At 34.0% G+C, this 13,232-nt stretch overlaps 1 protein-coding gene across 1 annotated transcript in view; it reads right to left on the bottom strand.

Moving 5' to 3' along the window:
- The window catches only part of Vps13 (vacuolar protein sorting 13C), a gene marked incomplete in the record, with an annotated part of 159,879 nt that overhangs the window by 62,210 nt on the left and 84,437 nt on the right, over positions 1-13,232 (bottom strand). Inside the window, 5 exon segments of the mRNA XM_067051012.1 lie at positions 34-195; positions 3,647-3,787; positions 6,515-6,688; positions 6,894-6,998; positions 8,879-9,025. Of these exon segments, the coding sequence (XP_066907113.1) occupies positions 34-195; positions 3,647-3,787; positions 6,515-6,688; positions 6,894-6,998; positions 8,879-9,025 (729 nt within the window).

The following is a 13,232-nucleotide window of genomic DNA, read 5'->3' as shown; positions in this document are numbered from 1 at the left end:
GCGAATGAAATAAACTAGAATAATTTATAGTACCTGAATAATTCCCCTCAACGTAACCATCGTTTGACCATTCAGTATAATGACATCGGCCACTATACCCCACTGATCATTCCCTGGTCCTCTATGACCGATGAGGAAGAATCTCTTGGCAGATTTCAGCACGGGTATTTGTATATGACAATCATAATCAACTACCTGTAAAAATAAATTTCAAATACTTAAGGTAAGTACAGTTTATTATTGAGCCCTATACCCTTAATGGATACGAATTTTCAAAAACTATAATTAAAGACAGTCATAAAGTTAAATCAGTAAGTAAAGTAATTAAAAGAATCTAACAGAAATTAGACATTAAAAATTATTATGCAAATAACCGTAGACTTCAGTAGTGAATAGATCCCAAATTTTCATAAAGTAAAATATATAATAAAAAGTATGAATTTTTCTTTTCTATAATTACAATAAAGAACAGGATTTTATAGTAATAGAGATATAAGATAAAATGAAAAATACAGTATGCTTAAAACAGTTTTTTTTTTCACGGAACGGCCTTTCAAGACCACGTGAATAACACTACTTTGGCTTTTCTTATCTTCCAGTAGCTTCTCATCATTTCTGCGTGCCTTTGCGTCCTCTCTTCCGACAATGCAGTACCCTTACATTTTTCTTTATTTGCCTCAAGAACATTGATTTCTTTCAGTTATTTCCCATACTGTTCTCTCTCCGGGCAGTCTTTGTCTGTTATTTTCAATTTCTTTGTTTGCTCTCTTATTTGCTTCACATATCCTCCTACGCTCTTGTATTCACGGATTCCGTCAAAGAGTTTCTTGTTTAGCCTTTTTTGGTCGATTCTCATCATGTGCCTGTAGAATCTCAGTCTTCTGATTCTTATTTCGGTTTCCAGGTCATTTATCTCCCTGTAGATTTCCTGGTTGGGTCTTAACCTTGTATCCTTCCTGTGTTTTCTTGGGCCCATCTCCTCAGGATCCTTCTCTCTATTTTCAGTAATATTTCCAGACTAGGGAGACATGTTGTCTCCATTCCATACAAAATTACTGGTTTTATTGGAAGATTGCTGATTGACCGTGTGTATTAATGAATGGAATATGGTCCGGGTGCGGTAAAAAAAACTCAAATAGTAAATGGGTATACTATTTTTATTTTTATTTAGGCTCAAATAAAAATAGTATACCCATTTACTATTTGAATTTTTTTTTACCACACCCGGACCATATTCCATTCATTAATGGTTTTATGTTGTAATGTCTTATTTTTGTATTAGACGATAGATTTTTCTTATTGTAAATATTGCCTGTTGTTAAAGCAGTTTTATTATTTAAAAAGTTATAATTGGCTTATGGTAAAAAATATTAAAATAAAAGTACAATGAACATAATACATATAATTATTACATCTGGAATTCAATCACATAATTGACATTTTGTTTCTTATTAAAATTTTGACCTAGGTTGACAACATATTATCATCAAGGGGGCTTGGGAACACATATGAAGACAATGTGCCATCAAAGGAGGTCACTTTTCTAGCTTGCATTCGGATTGGTGGGAATATCTCTAGCACCTCCTTTTCACCTTAGATAATCCTGAACCATGTTTAGTACTGTCCTATCTTCCACCAGCTACAATTTTTTTATTTTTATGTGTTTATTTTTTATATCTTTTTTTGAATTTATCCATTCAGTAATTCAGTTTAAACTCATAAAACATTCATTTATCAAATGATTAGATACATAGATTCAGTTATATATAGTGTGTGATGATAGTGTATTCTCAGGTTTAAAAAGCAGGTATTTAAACTTTATTTGGTCGAATACTACATTTTATACATAATATAATGCTTATTTAAATTGAAAGAAAAGAAAATATACAAAAAAAAAAAAATTAACTTTCTAGGGGGGCCCACATGGTCAAAGTGTTAAACTTAAAGCTTTTCACCTTCCTTTATGTTTTAAATCACGACCAAAGAACACAGATGGGGAAAAATTAGCTTTAGATGAAAATAATAGCTAATATTGCCATGGAAACAACACTTATTCATGAATGAATCATTGATAAATAAATATCGTATCCATGGCAATTTTAGCTATAGCTTTATGAATGAATGAAGATTTATGAATGAATCATTGATAAATAAATATCGTATCCATGGCAATTTTAGCTATTAGTTTCATAGTTGCCCAATCTGCCAAAGAATATTGTTGTTAAAAAATTAAAGTATATTAATTATGCAGATAATTTGAACATATTAAGAAATTACAATATGATTTTAAAATACTCATTTATATACTTAAAGTTCTATTATCAGGAATAGAACTTTATTGATTGTTTTTCTATTTATTATCAGAAATAAATCTTTATTGATTAATTCTAATTTATGATTAATATAATAATTTATAGAAAAAATTCTCCTATCTGTTAAATATTAAAGCTTTTCATTTTAGCCCAAGCTATCTTTTAGATATGAGAATTAAGTTAAAAATATCAAATTACATTTATTTTATTTTAATAATTTTTAAGTATTACAATATATTGGTACACATTTGTATTCTTGAGGTAATAAAATATTTCTGGAATTTTAGGGCGATTATCATTTAGTAAAGTTGGTGCCAATCAAATACCAGCAGTCTGACAGTATGTATTTATCAGTTAGCGGTACATGTCTACATGTTGATATAGATGTTCCAAACTGTAAGCATTCTCGGGTTAGTCGTGTGTTTCCAATTCGTAGTCTAGTACTACTTCATGTCATCTACAGCTTTGGATTTATGCCTTCCCACGACTCTTAATTTGTTTTCTGTACTGTTGGTCCACATTGCCTGCCATTTATTTAATAATTGTATAATCATCATAGGATAAAGGTCATTGTAGGGGCAATCAAAGCAATTGGATGGCGGGATCAATGATGCAGTTTTTACCACTTGGTTAGCTTTACAACTGTCCAGAATGCCCTTGTGTACTGGTAACCATAGGAACAAAACTGTGCGGTCAGTCCAATTTAACTTGAAGAATATTAAATAATATATACATGAGCACTGCAATAGGATGTGTTATGACAATGAACTAAAAGAATGTGATTATTATTTTTGTATAATAATAATAAACTAATCTATAATAAACCTCCCGTAAGCCCATGTAAAGTGCTGTCAGTTGCACAGTAAATAAATTGCTTTTGGAGAGAAGACTTATCTGGACTAATGACGTCATCTATTATTGCTGTGGCTCTAACACCAGCATCACTTTTGGAACCATCGGTTTATAGGAGAGAATGTCCTGTATATTTATCCAGAAATTCTTAAAAATATGATCTTCTGAACTATTGTGTCTTGAGTAGTGATAAAATTTGAAACATATATTTGATGTTAGGAATGTGCGTTTTTTTTTTTTGTTTTGTTTATTTAACTCCTTTCATAGTTAAAAAAAAAATTCACAAACTTGGTAAGACATTTTATTCTTCTTTCTAAAAACACCTAACATTTCCTTTCATGTGTTCGTTTATTATGTCAGTTTATTTTTAAATTTCTATTTAAATAACTATTATAAATGTAATATTAACAGTTACAACAATAAGAATAAGCTTAAAGGTAAACAAAAACAACAAATATTAATTTCAATAAACAAAAACCTACCAAAATGTGAATAAACTTTTCTTTAGTTTCTTCTGAAAGCCCAAGATACTCAATTTCACTGCTCGATTTAAGTCCAACATAAGAATCATTGTCCAAAAAGACAAATTTAACATCAATGTTTTCTTCATCAGAAGAGTAAACCTGCAATAAACATATTAGAGATCTTAATTATTTTAAAACCAAATTTTAAGTTACAAGGATATTAGAGACCACTTATAATGGGGTTGAAGCGAAAATAATTCAAGTTCCGTCATTTGCTATGTTTTAAAACCAATTGTGTACACAAGACAAAACTTTTACGTTAATTCCATATATATCATAAAAATAATAAAATCATTTTGTTAGAAGTCTTTGAAAGAAAGGATTAAAGAGCAATTTTCATCAATTCGAACTTAGATGCAGTGCTGAACTGAATACTTGTAACATCAATGAAGCATGGAGTTAAAGGACCATTAATAACCACAGTACAGCATTCACAATTTTCATTTTAAGTTATTGAGTCTTATACGAGGGTTGGTATTTAAATTTCTGCCCTAATAATGAAAAGACAAACAGTTATGATAGAAATTGGTTTTATTGTTACTCAAAATATTCTCCTTGACGAAAAATACACTTTTACATGTTTTGTTTGGTTAAAACCAATTTTCAAAGCACTTTTTCCACTCCAATTGAGGTAACTCCAAAATATGAATTTTGAATGCAACAACCACTTCTAAAGAGTGTTGAAAATTGTTGACCACATAATTTATTTTTGAAATGTTGAAACAGAAAAAAAGTCATTGGGTACAAAATCAGGGTTGTACGGTGAATGATTTATCAATTCAATGTTTTGGCCAGTCAAAAATTCCTTTGCTTGAGCTAAGGTTAGACCTCACATTGTCATGATGAAGAATAATTCGTCTCTTCTTCTGCTTTTTTCCAATTTCTCCGAAGACTTCTGGTAAACAAGTGGTCATGTACCATTCAGAACTGACCTTTCTATGTTGCTCTAAAGTTATTATCACCATGTGACAAGTAATGCCAAAGAAACAGGCAACCATTTGCTTTGCTGTGCTCCTTCCGTGAACCACTTTTGCTGGATTTGGCTAGTCTTGGAAGGCCCATACAGTCGATTGCTGTTTTGTTTTGGGCTAATATGGATATATCCATGATTTGTTACCTGTGTAGATGTTATTTATAGCCTTTGATGCACCTTGGACATATTGTTTCAACATTTCCTTTCACTAATCAACAACCTTCTTTTGAGCAATTGTCAGATTAGAATCTAATGCAAACTAATCTTTTTTACGGCCAAATATTCATACAATATCTTATTGATGCTAGTCATACTAATGTCCAAAGATTCCTCAATTTCACGGAACGTCACATGATGATGATTGTCGGATTTAAGTAATCCGATTTTTACCGTTGTTTTTTGAATTTATATAAAGTCGGGGTCGGGGGTCTCATTTTCTGATGCTCCCCCTTTCCGCGGACACCGGAAGACTCCGAAGACGCTGCGACTGCAATGCCGCCCCAGCCTAAGCATCATGAAAGCTAGGACCTGGCCTACCCCTACCATCATGCCGGAGTTCAAGACACGCTGGCCAGCCACGGAGGAACCAAGACGTCTCTTCAGACACCAGGCGTGGATACGTGGTTTTCACCATATTCACCAACCGCTGAACCTGCTCAGGAAAGCAGTTAGAAGACGTCACTGCGGTGGCGTAGATGTCACACACTCAGATAAGCCAATAGAATATATGAGACCCCAATGCTCTATTTTTATACTATTATAGATAAATAATTAAATTACATTAAAACCTAACACATTTACATAATTGCCCTTCCAGAGAATTAATACTTTTAAACTTCAGAGAAATATATATGCATGCTAATTAGCGGAAAGTCTCACAATTTCCAGCCCCCCTTTTCCACACATTAATTATAATCGTAAAATTACACTCGTGACACCTGCAGTATAGTACGAGCAGGTTCCGATGTAAACAATGATCTTGTTTCATCAGTTCACACACAGCATCAATGTTTTCTGGCACAGCAACTGATTTTGGATAATCTTCATGGAGTTCGTCGAATGTTGACCATAATTGAACTCTGTGCTGTAGGATGGGGCTTTATCACCATATAAAGAATTAAGTTCATCGATGCAATCTAGTCTTGATAATCCATGTTGAAATTTATGAAAAATAATAGCCAAAGATGAATTTTTTAGGTACTGTAAATAACACAAATCGTGTTCAAATAACAAAACATTCTAAAAAAAGTTATGTTCAAAAATGTCAAGCTTTCAACTAGAAACTTCAGATGGCACCTACAACATTTAGTTTTTTCATGGCCAGAAATGCAATACAAATAGCAACCCTCGAGTTCGACTCAAGGAATTAAATTTTATCTATAAGTACATCTGGAAACAGGCTTCATTCTCATGTATTGAGTTTTTTTAATTATCAAGTTCCAAATTATAAAGTTTTAGTATAAAGGCAGTCAGAAAAGGAACCAATTTTTCTCTTTGCAGGGCTTTATCAAGGCTAAATACAAAATATTTTATACTGCAACAATATTTTTAGTGTATGTAGTTGTAAGCCACGATGAAGCTCTTCAAAGAAGGACAAAACGTTTGTGTATAATAAATATTTTGGTACTAAATGAGCTCCCTACCTGACTGTCACCCAGACTATCTTCCTTTATTAATCACATACCGTCAATTAACAATTTTCTAATAGAAAGGTATAAAGTATAAATATAGTTAATCGATTTATAATTTTGATTGAATTTATCAAAATAAATGCAAAAAATTAAAAACCAAATCTAATATTAGAAATAAAATATATAACAAAAATAATTTAAAATAAAACAAAAATCAGTTACCATAAATTCATCATCAAGCAGAATCTTCACTGAGAGCCCACATTCGTTTTTTACAATATATGGAGATTTGTCCCCGTCGTACTCTTCTGGTTTGAAAATAGCCGCTTGAAGGGTAGTGCCCAGTCCAGTCAGCACTTCCAAAGATTTTTTAGAAATAGTGATGTTCAGTATATCCTAAAGGATGTAATAAAAAAATAACTAATATATCTAATAGATAAAAATACATTCCTTGCCAACAGATTAGATGATATACAAGAAGGACTAGTTAGTAGCCTTTAAACAGCATTGATACAACACGTTTTTCAAAATAAACAATTTAGATTTTGAAAATGTGAAAGTAATACATAATGAAGATAATACTTTAAAAAAAGAAACTTACATCAGAATGAACTGCTATTGTTGTCGAGGCCTGTTGTTCTTTGTTCTCAGTGCCCTGCTTAGGAGAGTTCTCTAGTGACAAGTCGTCTTCAGTTGCGGAATCCACCTGGAAAATAAAGAAAAATAAATTTTAATTTTAAATTACATTTAAGATTTTTTTTTTAATCATAGGAATTTAGAACTGATATTAACTTTTTTTTTTTACATCAGCCTTCTTGGGCTGAAAAAGTTCTGCAGCACAATTATTTCAAAATTATTATTGTAGGAAGATAGTCCGGGTGGCGGTCAATAAAGCTACCAAAATAATAATAGAAAACTATTTATTGTTAAACAACATTTCGCCCCACTTTGCTGGGATTCATCAGGGCTGTCAGATTGAAACGGAGATATCAACTGATTGACATTCTACCACCTCTTAATTTCATTAATATCTTCAATATTATAATAGCCCGGATAATTCAAATTTATCAACCCCCATAATACAGATGTTTTTCTTTCGAAATTCCATATAACTCCTGGTAAATCAAACAATAGAAGTTTTTTTTTAATTAAAATTTTTTTTTATATTACAGTACAGTCCACTCAAACTAAGTACCAGCACATTCAAAATCGTTTCAATGCATTCAGGTGAAGGTGTTGAGCCTTATACAAGTTATATTGGAGTTACAATCAATGTTTTATTTACTTATTTTTTTAATAAACAACTTTCAGCATTATATAAAAAAACAATTACTTATTTATCAAACTTAATATTTTAATATTTTCCTTAAAAGAAATTCATTTTTCATTACCTGCTCTGAGAGAACATAAATTGAAAAATTTACCAAATTAATAAAAATTTATTGTAGGAAGATGGACAGGGTCAATAAAGGTATCAAAATAGTAAAAGAAAACTATTTTGATACCTTTATTGACCGCCACCCAGAATACCACCAGAATTAAAAAAATTAATATTTAAATACATATACATATATTTTATATATATAATTGTAAAACTATTGATTGTAAATATTTTTAGAACTTGATAATGGACAGAGGAGCCAAAATGTTGTTGAGATGTTATAAACAATAAAAAAGTGGATAAAGGGTATAAATAAATTCCTGGAAAGAAATTGAATAAAGGTTTAACAAATAAATATATACAAAGTGGAACACAAACTCATTCTGAAATATAGAGCATCTACAACAGTGGCGCCCAAACTTAGTGCAGTAACAAGGCGGAGATGTTCCAAGAGTATGCCAGAGATACTACCTTTGCTTTATTTTATTGGAAGAAGATAGTTGACCACTGAAGTAGATTGTAGGAAGATAGTCCAGGGCCCTGTTTCATAATGAAAGTTAATAGTATTAGTTCATAGTACAAGTATAGAAACTAGTATGGTAATGATACTAATACTTATTTTTTTCATGATAGGGATGACTATTAGTGATATTACAGGAATTAAAAAATACTTTTAAAGTTCAAGAATTAAAAAGTTCAACTTTCTATTGTACGAGTCTGTGTAATTGAATTAAGATAAATCTACAAGACTAATAGTATTAGTTTGTACTTTATTATGAAACAGGGCCCTGGTGGCGGTCAATAAAAGTATCAAAATAGTAAAAGAAAACTATTTATTGTTAACCAACGTTTCGCCCCACATGGCAGGGCTGTCAGATTAAGACATAGGAAATGACTGAATTGATTAACACACAGTCGTATGCTGTGTCTCAATCTGATAGCCCTGATAAAACCCTGCAAAGTGAGGCGAAACGTTAGTTAACAATAAATAGTTTTCTTTTACTATTTTGATACCTTTATTGACCGCCACCCGGACTATCTTCCTACAATAATAAGTTATACTACAATAATAATTATTATTAAAAATTATAACCAAACAAATATATTAACCAATGAGGATTTAATTAAAGGAATATTTTATAAAAAAATCTTTATAATCTAAATATTTTATTAAAAAATTCAACAATAGTGATAAAGTAACTAACCACCACTTTTATCTTCCATGGTGAATGCTCAGTCTTCACCGCATCAGGATTTTGACGAGCTGGAACTGGTTCCAACAGTGGCTCCCACATTGCATGTTGACTATTGTAATAGCTCACTTCCAAAAATAACTTGGCATCTACATGCAGCTGAAACAATACAAAATTATAAAAGATAGAGCTATTGATAATACAGATACTCTAACACACTAGCTATGGATAAAATATTCTCATCACAAGCTTATATGATTAAAAAACAGACAAGGACATAAGCAATCCTTCTTCCATGATTGTTGGAAAAATTGAGATACAAAAAAATAAAACCTGATCATCAATTTGGTTTTCATAAATCACTGACTACATTTCAACTACACTAAAGTATAAATTATATGCAACTGGAGTGTTTCTGGATGTCGCTTAAGCATTTGATAAGGTATGTCATCATAGGCTTTTCTTTACATTTAACACTATACTACCACATACATACTACTTAATTTTTCATTCATTACTCATACACAGACTTTTCTCTGTTAAACAAAGGTCAGAGCTATCTTCAATGAAACCAATACTAGCCGGTGTGTTGCAGGGATCAATACTTTCACCATTATTTTAATTAACATACACACATGGCATTCCACAAAATCGAATGCACTCACTAAACATCCAATTAATATGGTAACTAAACACATACAAACTTACAACAAATTTTTTCATTAAAAAAAAAAAGAGGCCAAAACACCATATTAGAATAAAAGGCCACGAATCTCATGCCAGTAAACACAAGGAGTCTACGAAAAAAACCTGGATGAGGGTTCTACTGACATGAGGAAGTAGGAAAAGTTAAAGAAGAGATACCGCTGGGTGTTGTTCTTCTTCATGCCTTACATGTTATTTGTTGTTTAATACTAAAGTCAGGCAATCTTCTGACTGTTAATCTTGAATTTAAAGGTATGAATAGAAATATAGGGCGACAGTAGCACTTTGGTAACGCGCCTATCTACCATTATTTTTATTTATTTATTTATCACCCTACCCTGCCTATGAGACAATACAGGTGTTCACAGCAGTGGGTACAACTCATTGCTGCATATGACAAACATTACATAGCTGTGCACACAGCTTGCTCTTGCTACAAAATAAATCTTGCTATTCTACTGAGGCCTTGCTGGTGTAGCTTATTCTCTCCTACCCAGGGGGACGTGAGTAGAGCCCTCAGACTCCTTCCACCCATACACGAAGGTCTTGTAGTGCGAGTAGTTTTCTTTCTTCATCAGCTCAGGAAGATTGCTCTCAGTCAGAACATAGAGTCCTGTTTCCCTCATCATCATGGCTCTCAGTGCTTCATAGGTGGTACAGGCAAGTACGACGTGCTCAGTGGTCTCAGAAACCTGACAAATTGGGCAAAGATGATCAATGTTTATGCCATGAGCGGCGAGCTTAGCTCAGAAATCCCCATGCCCCATGAGGAAATGTGAGATCCAGTAGTCTGGGAGGACCCATGTTGATTCTAGGCGTGAACCAACGGTAGGAAAGTACTTCCTTAGGGTGGTCCCTTTTAAACAATCCACCCACCGTTGATTCCATTCTTGCAAGATTTCTTCTCAAAGGATCATCTCCCATCTATTAGGACTTTCACCAATACACGCTTGGAGGTTCTCCGGTAAATCCACCAGATCTTCCCTCTTTATTTTGTGTCGATAATAGTCTTCCTGCAGGAGGAGATGGATAGGCACTCCTTCAGCTAATAACTGTACCGCCTCATGAGACACTGTTCGGTATGCTCGAGTGACTTGCAGCAAAGCTATCCTCTGTATTGTAGCCAACCTGCTCTTCTGCCTTTTTGAGAGATATCAACTCCATGCAGGGGATGCATATCTCAAGATACCCACAACTACTCCTTTATAGATGGTCAATGTTGCTGGGTATCTGAGGCCCCAAAATGTACCCCCTATACGATTGAGTCCATTAAGAGCAAGGGCTACCCTACTTCTCATGTAATCTAAATGAGGTGTCATATTTAACTTTCTCCCAAGCCTTATGTCAAGATAAGTCACAACCTCACTGGGTCGTATCACTTCTCCTTGTATCCTGAGAGTATTAGGGAGGGCCCTGTCTGTCATACCCCTTAATATAGCTTGAATATTGAGTATAGCTTGAGTCTTGGCAGCAGCCATCTTCAACTTCTTCTTCTCACACCACTCTCCTAACAGGTTGGCGCACCGACCAGCTTTATCTTTATATCTGGCTCTGCTGTTCGATGCTACTACTACAGCAAGGTCATCTACATAAGCTGTGGCAGGGAACGGCTCCTCTTCAAGCACCCCCAACAACTCGTCAAAGACCAATTTCCACAGAGCAGGACCGAGGACAGAGCCCTGAGGGCAACCTCTTTCCATGGTATCTTCGATTTCGTAGAAGTTGTCTTGTATCTTTATCGTTCTGTTCTCAAGGTAACTCTTTAAGAGGTCGTACAAATTGCTCGGAGTCTCATATTTTTGCAATTGCTGGAGTACGTTCAGCCACCACACACTATCAAAGGCAGAAGATATATCAAACAGGAGGAGCATAACATACTTCTCCGCCCTCTCTTCAAAGTGACGGCGCACTCTCAGCAAGGCGTCTACGGTTCCTCTGTCTTTAGTGGATCCGTACTGGCGTGGATGGCTAGCTCTTGAGAAGACTGGTCGTAGGCTCGTGACCATCATGGTTTTCAACACTTTGCTTATTATGGGGAGGAGGCATATGGGCCTATAGACTTGGCTAACTGCTTATCCTTATCTCCTCCTTTGTAAATGAGCTTAACCTCACCAATTTTCCAGCTTCTTAGAAAATGACCTCTATTCAGACAATCATTTGTCACACACAGATCACTAACAGCTTTTCTTCAATGTAGGGGTTTAACATTACCGCGTCAATCATGTCCAAACCAGGAGCACGACCAGTCCTTTGCTTAGCTACAGCAACACGAAGATCCCATATGTCCCACAGTGGGCACAAATCCGTACCAGGTGGATATATTGTGGCATCCCTTATGAATCTACCCTCTTCATTATCTTGGGATGGGTCATCCCTTGGGTAGGTTTCCTCGATGAACATCTTACATGCCTCGTCCAGAGTAGATGCTAGGTTACCTCTATGCTTCAACGCTGAGACAACCTGCAGGGATTACCTGCAGTGGGGTCAGCTTACCTAACACCACCCTATATGGTATACCCCAGGGATTCTTGGATGACTCCTCGACAATGAATCTGTTATCTACCAACCCAAAGGTTGAGAGTTTGAGCCTGGCCCTACACCCAGGAGTTTTTCAAGGAAATAACTATACAATACTCACTCATAGCCTTCCCCTTGGGTAGATGTGAGGTCTGTTAGCCAATGGGAGACACTCACAAAAATAGGTGTGGGAGTGACGAACCCACCCATGGTTTTTTCATAAAAAAACTCGTCAAGAAGCTCGTGATGTGTTTCTATAGTACATTCCGTGAGGCCTAAGACCTCCATGGTCTGTCGTGCCAGACAAAAAAAGAAGGATAGAAATATAAAGAGAAAAGAAACTCTTATTTTCATTAATTGATTATATCTAATTTTTCTGTAAAAATATATAACTTTATCTGTATTTTTTTTTTAAATCATTTTATTTATTGGTAAATATTACAATTCTGGGCAATAAGTAATAGTAATAAATGATCAAATTCATACTAAAATAAAATGTACATAAACAAGTAAGGATAAAATAAAATAGGTAAAATATTGAACTAATATAAGAATAAAAATGAAATAATATAATAGACACTAGTCATATTTACACTATTACGTACAATATTTACATTCTCGACCTGAGGATCCCCGAGCCCACTCTATTCTCACGCATGAGGATAGAGCCGGGCTCTTCGAGATTTAAGTGCAGCCCTCTCACTGTGTGGGCCACTCATTGGTAATGAGCCAATGAAGTTATCTATATTAGATTATGGGATAATTTTAGAGATCAAAATTGAAGTGATAAAATACTTTTGCATATTACATTGTATATAATACTGGTATGGTGCTATATGACAAGTTTCAGTTGGCTGCTTGTAAAACAACAAAAAATCTGCATTTGGTGTAGACGGGATTATATTTCAAGTAGAAATGATTCTACAATATAATTGTATATAGTACATACAACATGTACAATAATGTTATTCTTAGGAGGCTACATTTCAAGATTGTATCTCTGTAAAATTTCATCAGGTTGTGTCTACACAACCTTCAATAGAAAATGTTGAGGCCAACATGTAAAATGAAATACATTAGGAGGATTAGGAACTAACGCAAGGTTACAGATCAAGATGGCAGAGGAAGCTGTTGCTTATTATGT

The sequence above is a fragment of the Halyomorpha halys genome, unplaced genomic scaffold (genome assembly GCF_000696795.3).
Source record: "Halyomorpha halys isolate HHAL.00 unplaced genomic scaffold, Hhal_1.1 Scaffold570.1, whole genome shotgun sequence".
Taxonomy (NCBI): Eukaryota; Metazoa; Arthropoda; class Insecta; order Hemiptera; family Pentatomidae; genus Halyomorpha; species Halyomorpha halys.
The sequence above is the reverse complement of the archived record's forward strand: the minus strand, read 5'-3'. Positions and strand labels throughout refer to the sequence as shown.